The sequence below is a fragment of the Lates calcarifer genome, linkage group LG4 (assembly GCF_001640805.2).
Source record: "Lates calcarifer isolate ASB-BC8 linkage group LG4, TLL_Latcal_v3, whole genome shotgun sequence".
NCBI lineage: Eukaryota > Metazoa > Chordata > Actinopteri > Centropomidae > Lates > Lates calcarifer.
The window spans coordinates 20,590,888-20,608,669 of record NC_066836.1 but is presented as its reverse complement, the minus strand read 5'-3'; the positions used below and the strand labels follow the sequence as shown (position 1 = coordinate 20,608,669).

The window sequence follows — 17,782 nt, the reverse complement described above, 5'->3', positions numbered from 1 at the left end:
ACACTCTCCCCGCTCAGCCTCGCGCAGCCCAGCTCCAGCCTCGCACACACACACACACACACGTCGCTGTAGAGCACTGTGAGACCCTCACCCCCCCACACCTCCTCCTCCTCTCCCCTCACACCGCCGCCGCTGCCGCCACCCACCACCACCACCACTGCCTGCCACCGTCTCTGCGATCCTGCGCGCTCCTTCACCGGCTTCACTCCTCTTTCCTCTCACTGATCGGTCCCTCTCGGTGTTTTTCAGCGGAGGGGCTGCACGCGCGATCGCGCTATTGATAGCCACTTTACACTTTGTGTCTGTGTGGAAAGTCAGCCTCTCTTTCTCTCTCCCTCGCTCTCCCTGTCCTCCTCCTCCTCTCTCTCTCTCTCTCTCTCTCTCTCTCTCTCTCTCTCCCTCCCTGGCTGCGCTTTGGTAACCTAACAGGGAGGTGTTAACTACTTTTGCTTCCCCAAAGCGCCTCCCGTTATCTCCGGTGCTGCTGCGCAAGAGCCAGAAGGGCCACTGCTACTGATATTCCCACTCCGCAGAAAAGTTTTCGGTTTGTTGTGAGGATAAAAAAAACAGAAGAAGCCGGAAACCGAGGAGTCGTCTGTACAAGAAGCGGATTGTTCCACGCCGAGGTGAGTAACTGACTGTCTTTTTGTTGTTGTTGTTGGGTTTGAAGCTTATACAGTTTGTGCCTCCACGCCTTTTTTTTTCGCGCTCCGCCGTCCTCTCTGCTGTGGAAGCGGATTTCGGATCGTTTGACTAAACTTTCACGGGGGATTGTGCGCGCGGCTGCTGTTTCCACGCGTGAAAATAGATTTAAAAAAAAACAAAAAAACAGAAGAAGTCACGGCACCGGTTGTGTCCGTTTGGACACGGACTTTTACGCGTGTGCGCGTGAGTGCGTGTGCGTTCATATCTTTACGCGTCTCTGCGTGCGTGTGTGTGTGTAAGCGCGCGCGAGCGTGCACGTGCACATGCGAGGTTCCCAAACAAGAAAGTGGCTTCTTGAAAACACTTGAATTGTTGAGTATAGTGCGGGTGTCAGTGACATTACGCATACATTACCATCAGCACGCATCGGTCTGTTACAAATGTGCCGCACCGACACACTCTGCAGCCAATACTGAAACTTTTCAGCTAATATTGAGTTTGCTTTTGAGGAAGGCGGGTTTTGTCCTTTCAAAATTTATGATGAGATCATTGAATTATTCTCAAAAATTTAGTCAGTTAAAAATTAAAGTGGACAAATTCTGACAGAGAAAATTATCTGTATTATTCCTGCAGACATTTCCCATCACTAACCAGCAAACCTTGAATAATGATCAGCAGGCCTGCTGTGAATATGTTTATTTTAAAGTTACATTTAGTTCTTCAGTTGAAGACAGCAGGGGTTGGAGCTCACTGAATAGTTCAGTCGTTAGTTTTCAGTGAAAGTTACAGTTGCTTTGGAGCACTAAAGCCTCATAATGATGAGGACATGTGGCTTTAACTGCCGCATATTGGCCCCGTTAGTTTGGGTCCAATAAAGCTCCTGATGAGGCGGATTTTAACGCATCACGTAACACAGATCCAAATGTATGAAGGATTCCTGCGCTGTATTGTAATAAAGGGACTGAGCTAAATAAACGAATTTAGGTTTTAATCTCGGATTTTGAACTTTTATTTTTATTCAACCAAGTGTTAAAATAAAATTTACAAACAAAATTACCCCAATTATTGAAAAAAGAAAATAAAACGATTAAAGAGAGAAAATCCTCCTCCTGTGAGCGAGTGTGTACTCTCAAATGCGCAACAAATTATTCTCAGTTTCGCTCAAAGAGGCTTGAATTCAAAAAAGGGAGCCGTGCTGCGTAGCATGCGCGTGCATGTGCGCGCGTGCATGCACACATACACATACACACACACACACACACAGGCCTAAACACAGTTGGGAAACACCTGTTAACTAGGGAGCCACTATAATTTACATCCTCCCCCTAAATAAGCAGCTCCCAGCCAGAGGAAGTCCCCGGGGCCTCCCAGCTTCACGACCGAGCACAGTGAGCCCGAGGTCGGCTTCCCCCCAAGCGCCACGTCCTGCCGCTGCAGCGTCGGTATTACTAGATCCAACATTCTGTTTTAATTTATATTTTTGGCTCACTGCCTCGTCTCATTAAGAAGAAAAGATTATTGCTTTTAACAGAACCCAGCTTTATTTTTAAGCATTTTTGCCAAACAACTCCTTCATCTTTATCAGGACAGTTTCTGGGTTTTTAGTGCTGTCCCTCCTCATATTCTCTTCAGGCTTGGACAGCAACCTTTTATTTGTTTTTATTACATCTATTTATTTCTATTTATAAAGTTAAACTTTGTATTTAGAGCTCCGGCCACAGACAATAAAACTGACTTTCATTAAATCTTTTGTCAGTTTCTCACAACTTCTCACCGTTTACACTCGCTGTAATATTTCACTGACTTGTGTTCACTCCTTTATTCCTCTGCTCGTGTGCTCGGTTTGCCTTAATCACATCCATTCCGTTAAAATAAATAAATAAAACACCGACCTCACAGAAGCAAACAAGTGAGCAAATCGCGCACGCGCCCGGATCAGCGCGCACAGCCGAGCAAAGCCGCAACACTCAGAAGAGAGAATAATAAAATTAGTAGTGTGGGAAAAATGCAGCGGAGCCATTAGTAGTCATTTTCCAAGCTGAAAACTCCTCTCAGCGCCAGCAATAAATAGCGCGTAAAAACGCACTTTTGGAGCAAAGGTGCGCCCGAGGCGGGTCATTGAACTCACCGCAGTGTGAAGATTGAATTATAGTTCCTCAAAAAAAAAAAAAAAAAAAAAAAAAGAAAGAATCAGAAAGTGTGTTTCAGATCCACTGATCTCAGCGTGATGGATCCCTTCTGATTGATTTTATTGATTGTCAGATCAGGCGGTCCTCACCTCTAACGACCAGCCGAGCCTTTTCATTTCCCAGGCAAATACATTAGCGACCAATAATTATCTTTTTAAAAGTGCAAAATGAGGAAGGAGAAGAAGTGATACAGAAACATCTCTTTTAATTGGAATCACATTGAATAGATTCATGATGATTTCTGCTCGAGTCTGTTTCCGGTGCTGGGGAAAGTTTGAATTTTGCATCATGTTTCTTATTAATACAATTTACTAATAAAACAAAATGTAATAATTGTAGTTTTTATTCCTCTTAATTATCAGGATGTATGAGACATGTCATTTCTACATTAAAAACAACAGCACAGAGCCCGCTCCTCTTTTACACTGATAACAGTAAACGCATTCGTTTTAATTAATATTTCTGATGATTAATGTGAGTCAGTGAATAGATTTATTTGATGTATTTTCTCTTCTCATGTTTACACTCACGTAGCTGCTTTTGTAAAACGAGCCTGAATCACGCTTTAATTCACGTATTTTTTTTATTACATGTTAATGAGACATTAAGTGCAGTTTTATCAGGTTGATTTCACTCACATTTGTCACATCAAGTGTTACTAATGTAAACGATAATTTAAACAAGGCTGTTTCCTAAAATACCATTTTCATTTTTTTAATGAAGAACAAATATTTTTACTATATGTTTGGGTCAAATTAAAAGTGTTGGTGGTGTCATCCTGAGTGATGCACCGTCTTGTCAGTTTTTGTATCATTTGGTTCTTTGCCGCCTCAGTTTTCAGGGCTGATGATTTATAGGCCGCCGCTTAGATTTCTGGTGTCAGCTGAATTAAACCCGCATCTCCTCTGTCCGTGTTTAAACGCGCTTAAAAGGCCTGAAATTAATATTGAAAGTCGGATTTTAATTGTAACTTTTTTTAATGTCAAATGTAGAAGCTCTGCTCGGTTTGAATTCAGAGGATGTGTCCCGGAGCTGCAGGATTACATCTGAAAATATGAAAGAAATTGTTTGGACTGGAGCAGCAGGGCACAGGCCTTTGAATCGTAGTCAGGAGGAATTCTGTATATTTGTTTTCTCGACCAAATCCAATGCAACATCCTCGATTTTTAATGTGAAGTCTCAGAGTATCTGTCCTCTTTTTTAACTTCACTTATTTATTCATTTAGGCCTCATCCCCCTCTCTTTCTCTCTGTCCACTCCTCCCAGAGGAATACTCTGTAGGCGCAAAGAAGAGAAAAAAAAGTGTCGAGGTTGGAGGAAAAGTAGCAAAAGATGATTTATTTGTCAGCGTTTTCGATTCTCCCCCCTCTCCCCCCCCACCCCACCCCCACCCCCCTCTCTCTCAGCAGTCAGCTGTTATTGCTCGCCATTGATCTCCCTCACTCTCCTCCTTTTGCGCAGCGAGAAGTGAACTAAAATTAATGTCCATTTCACACCTCTCTCCTGGATCGATGGCCGCAGGGAAGGAAGTTTATTTTAATTCTTACCAGAAGAAGCGCCACGTCCGAAATAATAATAATGATAAAAATAACTTTTCCCAGCGGCTTAATTATCACCTTTATCGCGTCGTGGATGATCATTAAGTTGCTGGTAAGCAGCTTCAAAATCATATACATCACTGGAAGATGGTTTTATTAGTGAGTTAATTTATTTATTTTATTCATGTTGTTGGATTCATGCTGCTCACCGAGTTTTATTTAAAAGGAAAAGAGGAGAGGTGATCAAGAACGTAGAAGAGAAGCGGATGTAACTTTTGTTGCAACAGTCCGACATGTTTTTTTTTTTCTCTCTGTTTCTGAACGGAACAAATTTCCTCTGCATTCCCGTTCATCCGGGCCTGTTTAAAATGTGTTCTCATCCAAAAAGGCCATTTCTCATATCCAGGAATATGAATGCGTCATGACGCGTCTCTCCCTCCCTCTGCTCTCCCCCATAACATGACACTGATAGTAAATTAACCAATGGATCGCTCAGTCGCGACTAGTTTGATGACCCCCCCTCGGTCTATTAAGTCCTATCAATATGCACTAATTCCTCATCCTTTATTAAAAGCAGAACCAACTCCTCTCCACTTCTCCACCCCCCCACCCCCTCCTCTCCTTCCCCCTCAGCCTCCACCCTTCTTCCCGCGTTCCTCCCCTCCTCCTCCTCCTCCGTGAGTGTGTTTTATTATTTTGTTGTGCTAATAAACACCACGTTCGAGAGCTAATTTGACATGCAGACTGTAATTGAAATAAGCGCGTCGCCGGCAAATAACAAGTGTTTGAACACGCAGACACCAGAGCGGAGAAAGTCCCCCCCCCCCCCCCCCCCCCACCCCCGAGAGAGAACGGGTCCTGCGCGCTCTGCATCTTAAAACTTTGTCTTATTGTTGTCTTGTTATCGCTGTCATAATCACCATAATTAAGTGCGAAGAGGCGGATGCAATGATTTAATGGATAGATATTGCAGGGCTGTCTCTCGCTTATCAAACCAACCGAATGCTTCAACCTCACTGGAAATTGCAGCCTGTCCGCAACGCAGATTGTGTTTTGGGGCCGATTTTTTTTGATTGATTTGTCAAATATTCCATGTCTAAACTTCGATGAAAACTTTTTATTTGACACTTTTTCACGCACCGTCGCTCTCATTTCTAATATTTACTCTGCATTTGGTTCATTGTTGGTGTGTTTTAGGGAAATTGACAATTTGAGCATTATGTTTTTAACTGTGATAAATGAAAGTCATAGATGTGGGTGAGGGTGATTTTCTTTTATATTTTACTGGCTACAGAAACCTGTTGAATCATATTAAGCATTATATTCTCTTGCCATTTTTAAATATATCCATATATATATATATATATAATGCTTGGCTTCAGTGTTAATCAAATTATTATTTCTAACAAACTGAGCAACAGAAGGATTCTGCTGTGAACCTGAAGTTTATCCTCTTACTGCAAATATGCATGCAGAGCCAATTATTCCTTTTATTGATGACAGGAAAGGGGAGTAGCTCATGTCCAGTCATTATCTATTGGAAGGAAATCACTCCATGGAGGGAGATGCAGCTCTGTGTTTAATGGTTTGATTGCATTGGAGCAGGCAGCCACTGGTAATGCTGTTATAGGGGGAAATATCACTTGGAGACGTTATCGGCAACAAGAGAAAGTCAAAGAATTAGCCTAATGGGGGGGAGGGAAAGAAGTTGTGTCGGATGTCAGATACTTTCTATTTTCCATATTGCTCCGTGTCTCTTTCTCTCTGTGTCTATCGCAGTCCACCCCCCCCCAACCTTTGCCCTCCCCCTCTGCCGCCGCCACCCGCCACATCATATCTCTCTCAGGTTTCCCCCCCATTCGTCAATTACATCGTGAGCCGGATCACAAGCTCCCTGCTTGGAAAATAAGCTAATATTCACCCCCCCCCCCGCCTCCTCTCCCTCGCACACCTCCCCAGAAGACACACTGTTGGTGCATTTGCGCCCATCGATTGCAGACAGACAGTATTTGTGTAGCCTACTTATCATTTTTCTCTGTGCAGCCAGCCGGGCATCCAGGCAGGAGACGAGTCTGATACAGGAGGGGGCAGATCTAACCAACCAGTGCATAAATACACACACACACACACACACATATCTGCAGGAACACACACTTTTATTACATCTGCATGTCCACACACAGGCAGTTTGATATTCACCCTGCATGCTTTGCCTGGTGATAAGTTAAAGAATTTGAATCCTTCATGTTAGAAAGCGTCCTCTTTAATCCCCACTGCTGCTTTCGATCTGACTCTGACCTTTGACCTCCACGTGGACCAGAACAGGTCATTTCCCTGCAGCCATTAAAGAAGTTTCCCTTTGTTCCTATTATCATTATTAACTCCACAACAGAGGATTATTACAGCAAAAACAGTGTACCTGGCAACAGTTTTTCCTTGTTAAACTCAAACTAATTGGCTTGCACTTGCATGCAGCCTGCAGTACAAATCGGCCAGCCAGCCGCCTGTCTGCCTGCCAGCCAGCTAGATTAGTGGCTGCTGTTGTACACGCCGGCACAGCACAGCAATAAAGAGTCATAGTAGGTGCGACTGGTGCCACACACTCAGTCACACTCCTGCAGGACAGCAGATGAGCTCTGTCACCTGTCGGTCAGCAACAAGACACCAGTGTCATCTGTCAGGGTTTTTTTTTTTTCATTTCTGAAATGCCAAAAGTTCAAGTATTATGACTTCAACAGAGAGGGATAAATGTGAGGGGTAAGACATCTTCTCTGACTGCTGTTAAGCTCACTGTCGCAGTGCCAGGCACAGCCTCCGTATCAATGTTGCAGTGTAGATGAAGCACAGGAAAATGTTTTATTTCAAGAAGAAAGGAAAGGTGTTTAACCTAGGAGTAATTTCAAACTGAGATTTTCCATGTTTTCTGTGATTAACAATTGTTATTTTTTGGACTTTTTAAATCACATACATATTCAAAATACAAAGTACAGCTCTGGTCTTTCCACAACACAGGCCAATACTACGGCACCTGACAACAGCCAAACACACGATGTCCACTGAAGTGTATTTAACATCATTTCAGGGAAACAAAAAAGAAGGAAAAAAAGAGATGCTGAGATTTGGTTTACCAATGATCCAAAAATACACTTCAGGGATGGTAATCTATGAGCAATGGAATGGTGTGCTTTTCCCATTTAGCCTTAGTGTGGTACCAGGACTTAGCTGGCCCCGCTGAACTGAACCGGGCCTCACTGGTGCTGCCATGAATAGAAATCCCTGCCACAGGTCAGGGCCGACTTCCAGAATGATTTTTGTCTGCGGGCCATGGCTCTGTCTCCGAAATCACAAAGGCTTATTTGAGAAGTAAATCCTCTTTCTTTTTGCAAGAGCACCACATGAATGTCACAGAGGAAATATGAAAATAGGACCAGTGTCCCTCTTCTTTTTTCTTCGTCCAAAAAAAGCACCAATGAGTTGAGGTATTCCTCGCTAAGTAGCACATTCTACAAAATATATTTGTTGTTAGTTGACAGCTGCAGAGAGCTTGCATTTTCACTTTGCACGAGCTTGTCCAATCCTTATTGATTTTGGGGCTGAATATTGCCCAACTGTCATTACCCACCTCGGGATGATGTGTGTGTCTGTATATTATTAATCTTACTGTAATATTTTTTCCCCTGCTTGTACATATATCTCATGTTAACTGCAGCAGCTGTTGACTGAAGCAGATAACCTGGTTACAGATTTCATACCAGAGAGAACGAAAGAAAAAAGAACGAGAGAAACATAAGATTGGATATTTTGAAAGACATTTGGAAACTAAATTGGGGTTTCAACATCTGAAAAGAAAGACAAGGACAAATAATATGAGAGAGGGAGAGAGAGGAGGGGTGAGATAAATGGGTGTGATTCTTATTCACAAGGACATTTGAGCTTTGCCTCATGGCCAGACATGAATGAGTAGATTTCAATAGTATCGACTGTTGCTTCGGACATCAGCAAACACACGCAGACACACACACACATACATGCACGCGTAAACACACACATACACACACCTACTCATGCACAAGCACAAACACTGCAGTCTGTCTGGAATACAGAGCGGACCTGTCTGCAGGTCAGCTCATACTTTTTATGCTAAAAAGCTGTCTCTCTCTCTCTCTCACACACACACACACACACACACGTACACACACACTGTACAGACACAGTTGACTCTCTCGGTTTCCCTCTATGCGTGTGTCATGACGGCAAATATTTAATATCTGACAGCAGGGTTTTAAATAGCAGTGTTTTCTTTGTCTTCTGGCTGCTGAAATGTGTTTTCAGATCTGTCTGGTCTACTCTGCAGGGTTTGAAAAATGTCGTTTTTGACAAAACCAATTCAAGAAAACAGGAGAAGCTTTGTATTTCTATATATCATGTTGCGTTTGAACCATTTTAAGGCAGTTTTCTGCACTTTTTGCTGGTGTTTTGTTCTAGTTATGTCATATACATTGTGTTCATGAGAGAGAAGTTATATAAAGATTTTTTGTGTGTCTTCAGATGGACTGAAAGATGAAATGATCTTTTGTAAAACTCTTTTAAAAATGATCCTCTGACCTTCAGGCCTTATTTCTTGAGCTTGATTTCATGTTTGAACAGTGACGACATGTTTGATGATTGGGTGTTAGGTGTTCCATTTAGGAAAATGGCTCCTGCTCAGTTTCATTTTTAGCACTTTTTTCACATTGATATATATGTGTTATCATCCCTAAAATATGGCACTTACATTAGTATACTGTGCCTTGCTGTGTTGATAGCCTTAGAGGTTAATACTGTTAATAGTTGCCCACGCATATTTTTTATTTGGTTGGTTTTTACAGTGGTTAAAATGTACAGTGCTGTAATTACCCTAAAATAAGATTTGCCAAGTCTCTCAGGGTGCAGAACAGCAAGAGAAGTACAGTGTATGTTGATGGCAGAGGCTGAGTGTGGACTTAAGAGGCTGTAAATTTTAAATGCAGTTTCAGGGCTTCATGACATGAACATTTTGTTCTCAGGAGTTTCGTTTTCTCTTTTATGCCACATATGTTAGATTGCTTCTTATTACATAATATTAAAATCCATCATGAAAGTGAGTATTGAGATCATTTTACATGCACTTTAACAAATCAAATATGCTGTACGGTATGTTTTTGTGACTCTAAATTGTCTATACATACATGATGTGGTATGTATGAGAGAGATGAGTTGAATGACACTGCTTGGCATGTCTTGTAATAAAATGTAAAAGTGGCACTTTCACGCTTGTCAACAATCTCTAAATATACCCGTGAACCAGGAAGGGTGCGCACACACACACACACACACACACACACACATTCAGGCAGGCCTGTGGTTCTGACTGCTTTTCTCTCTGTCTCCATTAGGGAAAAAAAAAAAAAAAAAACTTCAGCTGCTTTGCTTCCCGACAGTCTCCGCAGACACACACTTAGACTCATGCATACACACACCAGTCACAGTCGACAAGACATTTTTATAACAAAAATTGGATTCCTCTTCGTTCCTCTCCGAAACTCAGCAGACACACTGGAAAACTCAATCTGACAAGTTTCGGTGACGTGTTAGAACAGCAAAAGCGTTGGTTACACACTCAAAGCAGCCATGCAAGAAAAATATTATTCCGACCAGTCAACAAAAAGGAAGGACAGGCACTCTTTGTCACTAGTGTAGTTATTTGGATCCCATTCTCCATTCTACTTTTCTAATCCTGACACTCAGATCTGCTTGTTTCCCTTCTCTCTTGATCAACAAAGGAATCTACTGTTACATCTGGAAGACAAAGACAGTGAGGTGACAGTGATTATACTTATCATTAGGTGTAAAGTGATATTTTGTATCAGTAATGCCACAATCAAAATGTCTTTAAGTCCTGAAATTTTGTTTCTGAGCAGCCCAACAAGCAAATAACCCCCCCACCCCACCCCCCAGTAGATCATATTTCCTGAGTGAAATTCCCCCCTCAGAATGATGTTAAAGCACATTGTTGTTGACACTGCAATTTCACTGACTGGTACAACATTGTCACTTAAAGTGCAGATTTGACGTGAAAAGCCCTCCTCGCTGTTTGTGTTTAATATCGCACTGACAGCTGTATCATTCTTGCACACTGTAATCAAATTATGACAGCGTGGTAAATGTTCCCCCGTGACATTTTCTATTATAAAATGCATACACCCGGTGTCATACAATGTGTGGGTGGTATCTCTAAGTGGCAAATGGGATTGTAAGTGGCAGCGACTGACATTATGCATGTGTGCGTTGGAGGTAATTGCAGTTGTATATTGATGATATGCATAGGTGTATGTCATCTGGAATTATAACTGTTGTTTTAGGGATAAGGTGAAGAAACATCACTGACTTCCAGCAACTTTGTGGCACTTCTATTAGTTTATTATCACAGGTATAGTTGGAATATACAATTACACACAGCATCACAGCATATTATTATATGATTAAGCATGGATACAAAAGCGAACACAAAAGTTAAATGTGGAGAGACCGTTAAGGGGCTGTTTGGTATTTATCACATACATGTGTATTTGTATATGTGTTTGTGTGTGTGTGTCAGTTGCCCAGGGAGATGATCACAAACTTCTTCTTTCCTCTTCTTTCCTTATTTCCTCGCCTCCCCTCTCCTTGTTTTCTTGTCTCTTTTTTCCTTGTTCCCTCTCTCTCCTTCCCATGTCTCCTCTCCTTTTCTTGTTTCTTCCTCTCCTCTCGCGGCCTGTAAGGGAACATCCACCATCCTCTTATTGGATTGGCTGCTTCATGTTGGCGGCCCTTCGCTCTCACCGCCCCTCGGCCTGCTGGGTAATGATAATAAAATTGAAATATCCCGGTACTTATCAGTGTATTACCTCCCTATCAACACCTCAGACACACTCCTACTTTAGAGGTTATACAGGAGAAAGCGTGATCTGATCTACAGCGCGAACGGAGCGAGGACGTCAGCCGAGAAAGTGAGAAAGACAGAGAGAGGAAGACAAGGAGAGGGAGTAAACTGATAGAGAGGGAAAGGGAGGGGAGAAAGATGGAAAGAAAAGAGTTTGGTTATGGCTGCATTTTCAAGGTGCTATTTCCAGGATGGATTGCCAAAGGTAGAGGGTGAAAAGAGGAGGTGGTGGAAGAGGAGGAATAGAGGCATGTAATGTGACTCTGTGGCATCTGTCCAGACCAGAGGCGTGTTAGCGTAAGCCATTCTCAACACTCCACACTAGGCTACTGTACATTTGCGGTAATGTAAAACATCTCACATCTCCCCATCTCTCTCTGTCTGTGGGCCCTGTCCTCTCTCCTCTCTCTTGGCAGTTGTTGGTGTGTGTGAGTGTGTGTGTGTGTTTCTTTGTGTGGGAGCTGGAGGAGCGTGCCAAAGCCGAGATCAGGTTTGGAAATTGATTTGAATGAGTGTTGTGGACAGCTGATAGCTATAAAAGATTTTCTCCTTTCATTTCCCAGGGAGTTTCTCCTTTGATGTTGGCTGGTAGTCAACGCAGCTTTGAAGCTCGTCTAGAGCGGGTCGGGCTGATACTTGATACTGTGTGAGTTTGTATTTGTTGTATGTTTATGCATGTGTGCACATGACTTCATGTTTGACCTTTTCAAGTTGTACTGGTGCTGAATTTTGAAGGCAGTGGTGACTTTTATAATAATATAGCCAAGCCACATTGCTTTTTCCCCAGCACAAAATGGCACATAAATTTTATCAGATTAAAAAAACAGGTAAAATTAATCATGATAACCTATTTGCATTTAGTCAGTCGTCTGATTTTCTTATCCTGAGCGACGCACAAAATCCCACAATCACTTATGTACTACAACCACATCTTTACCTACCCTAAATCTTAACATATTGGCTGCTTAACAAGTCAGCCACCTTCAAATTGCCCTTTGGGGATAAGAATCTCTGAAATGTTATTTTGTCGTTTCATCGACTGCCTCTCTGCATTCCCCAGACCGACCAATCGCACCCTCCAATCTAATCCCCATGAGGGAAGATTCTAGTCTGTTGCTACGGATGCTGGGGGGTCGTGAGGTCAAGTACGGCTAATTTATTCACTCAGTCAGATTTCCTCTGGCTCGTGGATAGCAGATGGAGAGGTCTGATATGATATCACCCATCTGAATCACCCAAGGGAGAAGAGGGAGGGAGAGATGGAGGGATGAGAGGAGAAGAGATTGACAGGAGAGATGTAAAGAGAAAGGAAGGACAGATAGTAAAAGTGGGGAATTAAAAGTGGTTAGATAGAGAGATAGGACAGAGAGTAGCATAGCCTGCAAGAGTGTGGAGTGTGCTCGCCCCACCGACTCGGGTGTCGAGCTGAACATTGAGCCACATAGCCTCTTATCAGATGTGTGTTGTGGGTGAAGTGTGGATGTGAGTGTGTCCTTATCTTAAGACAAGTGGTTCTGGTCCAATAATATCCTGGGAGATGGTAGGAATAAGCGGCTTAGACCAAGATCTGAGATGGAGGAGGGAGGGAAGAGAGATAGCACTAGGGAGATGAGAAGAGGAGATGAGGATGGAGAGAGGAGGAAGAGGAGGAGGAGATGGACAGATTAGGAGGGTGGAGGACAAGGAGGGGACATTTGGAAAGAGATGAGACGTGGAGGGTTGTAGAGATCAGAATGGAAAGATGTGATGTGGAAACAGTTTGGAGAAGTTTTTTTAAATAGCAGAAGAGAAAGGGGAGGGGAAAATAGGAGAAGTTTGGGGATTGAAATAGTTCTTGGCTTTTTGTCAAAGGGCAGGGGATTTACAGGATTTTATCAACAGTGTCAACTTGAGGACACTTTTTCCCAAGAGGTTTTGAATTTGTGGCTTCAACAACAGTGTGTGTTTAAGAACACTCTGTCCCCAAAGGCTTTGACTTCAAGTCTTGGCTTCCAGCAGCCCCTTTATTAAAAATTTTCCACTAAGCTCCCCTCCTTTCCACTACATACAGATTGAGGGCAAGACGTGTCTCTTGTCACTGAAAGTACCTATCATTAAGAAAAGATGAGGGGGTCTAAGATACATGTGAAAGGGTGCAAAAAGGGATTTAAATTTGTATTATGAATATTAAAAAGCAAAAGAGTTGATTTATAGCACTTTTGTAGGCACAGCTAGGATTTGAGGCCATCCAAAACAGCCACAAGAGATCTCTGAACAGAGAATTGTCAAATTGCAGGTCTTGTCTGACTGCAGATCTACTAAATAAATGATATGTAATTATCTGTACTTACCACATTTCAAATCTAAACAAGTTTAAGTAAAGCGCTCCACTGAGAGGTTACATAGCACTGTCTGATTAACTTGGCAGATCAGCTGGTCTTGCGATTTGCATGACAAATGGTTGATTACAAGACATTTTGAGTACAAAATTTTCAAGTTGTTTCTCTTGCTTTTGTAAAACATTGTTGATGTGGAACTACTCAAGACTCCTGAACAAAATCATACAACTCAGAAACTGAACTGGAATCTAATGCTTGTGTTTTATATCTCCTCAGTTTGGAGACCACATGAAGATGAGGAACCAGCTTTGATGTCCACCCTCCCAGGACCCTTTGGCTTCTGCACCATCTCCAACAAACTCTCCAAAAGGGAGGCTTTTACTGCTTTTTCCCAGGAGGACAAACTTAATCTTGAAAATTTATTGTATTTATTAAAAGGAACTGGTCCAAACTGTGAAGTCTATAAAGGACTGAACAAACCCAGCAGCACTTACCTGGCATGGAATAATCTGGACTGAATAGAGTTCCAGTGAATTTGACTGGAGACAGATTAACCCTCTTTAGTTCAACTGAAGAGAAATGAACTGAGCTAACCTGAACTGACATTGGCGGACATTCCTCAGTTTCTTCAAGAATACTCGTTTCCTACGAATGGCTCTTTTCTGAGCCTCTTCCTCCAAAATCTCAATTCCCTTATCTGACTCTCCAAGCCAGATTCTGTCACCCCTGCAGACCCTTTCCAAGGGTCTTGGACATTGTCTCCAATCTCACTGAGGAGGAATCATCTCCTCCTCTTCCTCCTAAAATCTTTACGACTTCTTTCTTCCGTCCAGACATGGACCTCCACAGGGCAGCCTTCAAAATGGAGAGCTCCTCCTACCTGCCCAATCCCCTGGCCTCCCCAGCCCTAATGGTCCTGGCATCCACCGCTGAAGCTTCTCGCGATGCCTCTATTCCCTGCCAGCAGCCACGTCCATTTGGTGTCCCGGTTTCTGTTGAGAAAGACGTCCATTTGCCATTTAACAATGGTTCTTACACTTTTGCATCAATGTACCACCGCCAAGGTGCAGTCCCACCAGGATTCCCCAACAGGGACTTCCCACCGTCCCTTCTCCACCTCCATCATCAGTTTGCCCCACCTAACCTGGACTGCTCGCCAATCAGCATGTTGAATCACAGTGGCGTTGGCGCCTTCAGACCTTTTGCCTCACCTCCGGAAGATCGGGATGGGGCACCAGGTGGATATCAGTCTGCTTTCACCCCAGCCAAGCGCCTCAAAGGCTGCCTGGATGCAGAAGCTTCACCCCACCTGCGGTACTCTGATGCAGAGGGGAAAGAGTATGACTTTGGTGGTGCTCAGATTCCTCCTGGAGGCTCACCCAGCAGCGCCCTGAAGGCAGTGGAGGACAGTGGGAAAAAGATCTTCGCGGTGTCAGGCCTCCTGTCTGATCGAGAGACTTCCTCCAGCCCTGAGGACCGCATTGAGCGCTGTAAGTTGCAATTCATAGCTGTTTTATGTTGCACTCAAACTACAACCACAATGCAATACAGACAGTCTGACAAATCATAAGACCATGACAATGATGTGAATTGTATACAATGATCTTTATAGTCACCAGATGGGATGGGAGATTTTGTAGCAACACGGTAGACAGTGGTCTCCACCACCTTGACAGAGAGATCTGAAGCTGTTCTGGAGGCTTTTCATAGACCTTAATACAGAATTTTATGTTTGTTTTTTCTTTCATACATATTTGTCACCCATCTGCATTTGAAATTAGCTTGTAATTTTACAATTAAGACAATACAAGCTTTACACATTATTGGAAATTATTGCATTATATTGATCAAATCAACACAAACACAGGTTTATACATTATTGTTCTGAAGTCTCTTCCACTGAAAACACAAATCAGCCTCATTATTTTCCTGTAATGATACAAAAATGATATGTTGTACAGTATTCGAGTGTGGTAAAATGACCACACTCCACATCAAATGTCCAAATATCCATTACCCATTTTCTCTCAGTTTATTAGAAATGTTTGTACTGATGCATGGGCTCTGACACACCCCTAAGAGCACAATTTCTAATATAATAGTTTGTGCTAGGTGTTTGGACTATTGTATGCATGATTTCACACAGTGTTACACATCCATTCATCAAACATTTTAGTAAAACTGTTATAACAACTTAAACCGCCATGCTTCAGGACTGTTCTACAGACAACTGTGATAATTAAACCTGCAAACAAGACAGTTACACAAACATATTTAGCAAGACACATAAAATCAAACACAGTCAAATCTAATTCTGGCTCTCAAATTAAAACCAAAGTACAACTTGCTGCAAATTGTAAAAGAAAACAAATTTTCACACACCAGCTCCACACACGCCAAAAAACAATCCCATCTATGTTCTCTTGTCATCATCTCTCCTGGCTCTCCCTATTCTTGTTTCACAAGCCCGCAAGCTCCGCTGGTCACATTAACATTCACCAGTGGAAGGATGCCATTTGGCCCTCACGCACTGGGAATCTGATTAGTGTTCGTGTGTGTGTATGTGTGTATGAATGACTGGTTCAGAGACCGGCCATGCTCTTTGCCATCAGCATTCATCATAGCTTTACGCTGGCAGCTTCGTTGCCAAAAGATTTACCCACATACCCCAAAATCTTGGCAGGCCATGTTTGTGTGTGTGTGTGTGTGTGTGTGTGTGTAATAAAGGGAGGTGGGAGAGGAATTGTACAAGCTCCAAGCACAAACACACAAGCATGCACAAACACTCCTCCAGACACACAAACAGCTCTCAGCATGAGCACCGACATCTCCTACACATGTCAACAAGCTGCATCGGATCTTGGTTGACAAATTAGGAGAGACACAGGCACAGAGACGTGCTTATAGTGTATAAGAGAAGAAAAAAGTCTCTGTGTTTTTAACTATTTAGTCTCTCTTCTCATCACATCCCTCCATTTTTGTCTTAACTTCACTCTTCCTTCCTTCCATCCTTCTTCATCTTTGAAGTGTGTGTGTGTGTGTGTATGTGTGTGTGTGTTTGAGGAATGTTTCCTTGATGGAACACATGAGAGACAGAGGCGACGACCTGAGACTGATCCGATAAAAAGACCACCGCAGGAGAGACAGAGGGGTGAGAAAGAGAGGGATGAAGGAAGGAATGGAGAGAAGGAAATTGGGAAAATGACACCCAGTGGCTGGCAAGGGGGGAATAAGAAAGAGGAGGAAGATATCAAAGAGCACATAAACTGAGAGAGGGTCGAGAAGAACAAAGAGACAAGAGAAAGGCAGACTTGCATTTGTGATAGGGAGTAGGATAATAATTTTTAGAGACGTTAGTCTGCTGATTTAACTTAAAATCCAGACCTGTTTCATGTGCATTTTCATTTTGTGTGTGGAGTATGTCACTGCCATATGTGCCACCTTATCACCACAGATTCATGAACACTAAGACTGAAGCCAGAAATAGAATAGGAGATGGGTGCAGGGCTCCATGTGCTGTCTTTTGGAACGGCTGAATCTGTATCTAATCAGGTTAAATCTTGGCACAAGTAGCCTCCACCTCTACCATAGGCTTCTAATGCAATTGGATGTGCAGAGGCACTGCTTACAGAAAAGAATTATGGGTTCTCCTTCACTGGTTTTGGCTGTCCAGTGGAGGCGTAAAGAACAAACAACACTTTGGTACAATCCCATGAGGACCGTGCTCTCGCTGCTTCACACACACATTAGCTAACTAGCAGCCTTTGTGCTGCTTCGCACGTACAGTGGAGGCCTCCTAACAGACTCACTGTGAAAAGAGCTTTAAATGCTTGGGATCATACAGTGTCATCAATATCTAAAGTTTGCTACACTCATACAGTAATAGTTCATTCAGAGCAGCATGACACTAGATTTTAGTCTGTCTTATGAACTTTGAACCACTATGTGTCATTAAATCTGTATCTTATCTATGTTGATATAATTTACATGGACACTATTTATAGCCGTTGCTAAAATACTGATATCTCTCCATTACAGTAATTACACATGGCTGATTATAATTCAGTGTTCAAAGCTGACAGGAAACACATCATTTTGCTTGCTCCCTATTCTCCAATATCTCAATAATCCAAATCATGTGCAAGTGAGTCA

At 42.7% G+C, this 17,782-nt stretch overlaps 1 protein-coding gene across 5 annotated transcripts in view; it reads left to right on the top strand.

The window, feature by feature from the left end:
- Window positions 1-399: 399 nt before the first annotated feature.
- Window positions 400-17,782, top strand: part of rnf220a (ring finger protein 220a) — a 170,478-nt gene continuing 153,095 nt past the window's right edge. The window contains exons 1-3 of one of the 5 annotated variants that reach the window (XM_018677563.2): window positions 407-626; window positions 11,876-11,958; window positions 13,907-15,120. In XM_018677563.2, coding sequence (XP_018533079.1) covers window positions 14,466-15,120 — 655 coding nt within the window. In that variant the 5' untranslated portion in view covers window positions 407-626; window positions 11,876-11,958; window positions 13,907-14,465. Of the gene's footprint in view, window positions 627-11,875; window positions 11,959-13,906; window positions 15,121-17,782 lie in introns of all 5 variants that reach the window. The other 4 variants (XM_051070167.1, XM_051070166.1, XM_051070169.1 and 1 more) reach the window with 4 other exon arrangements.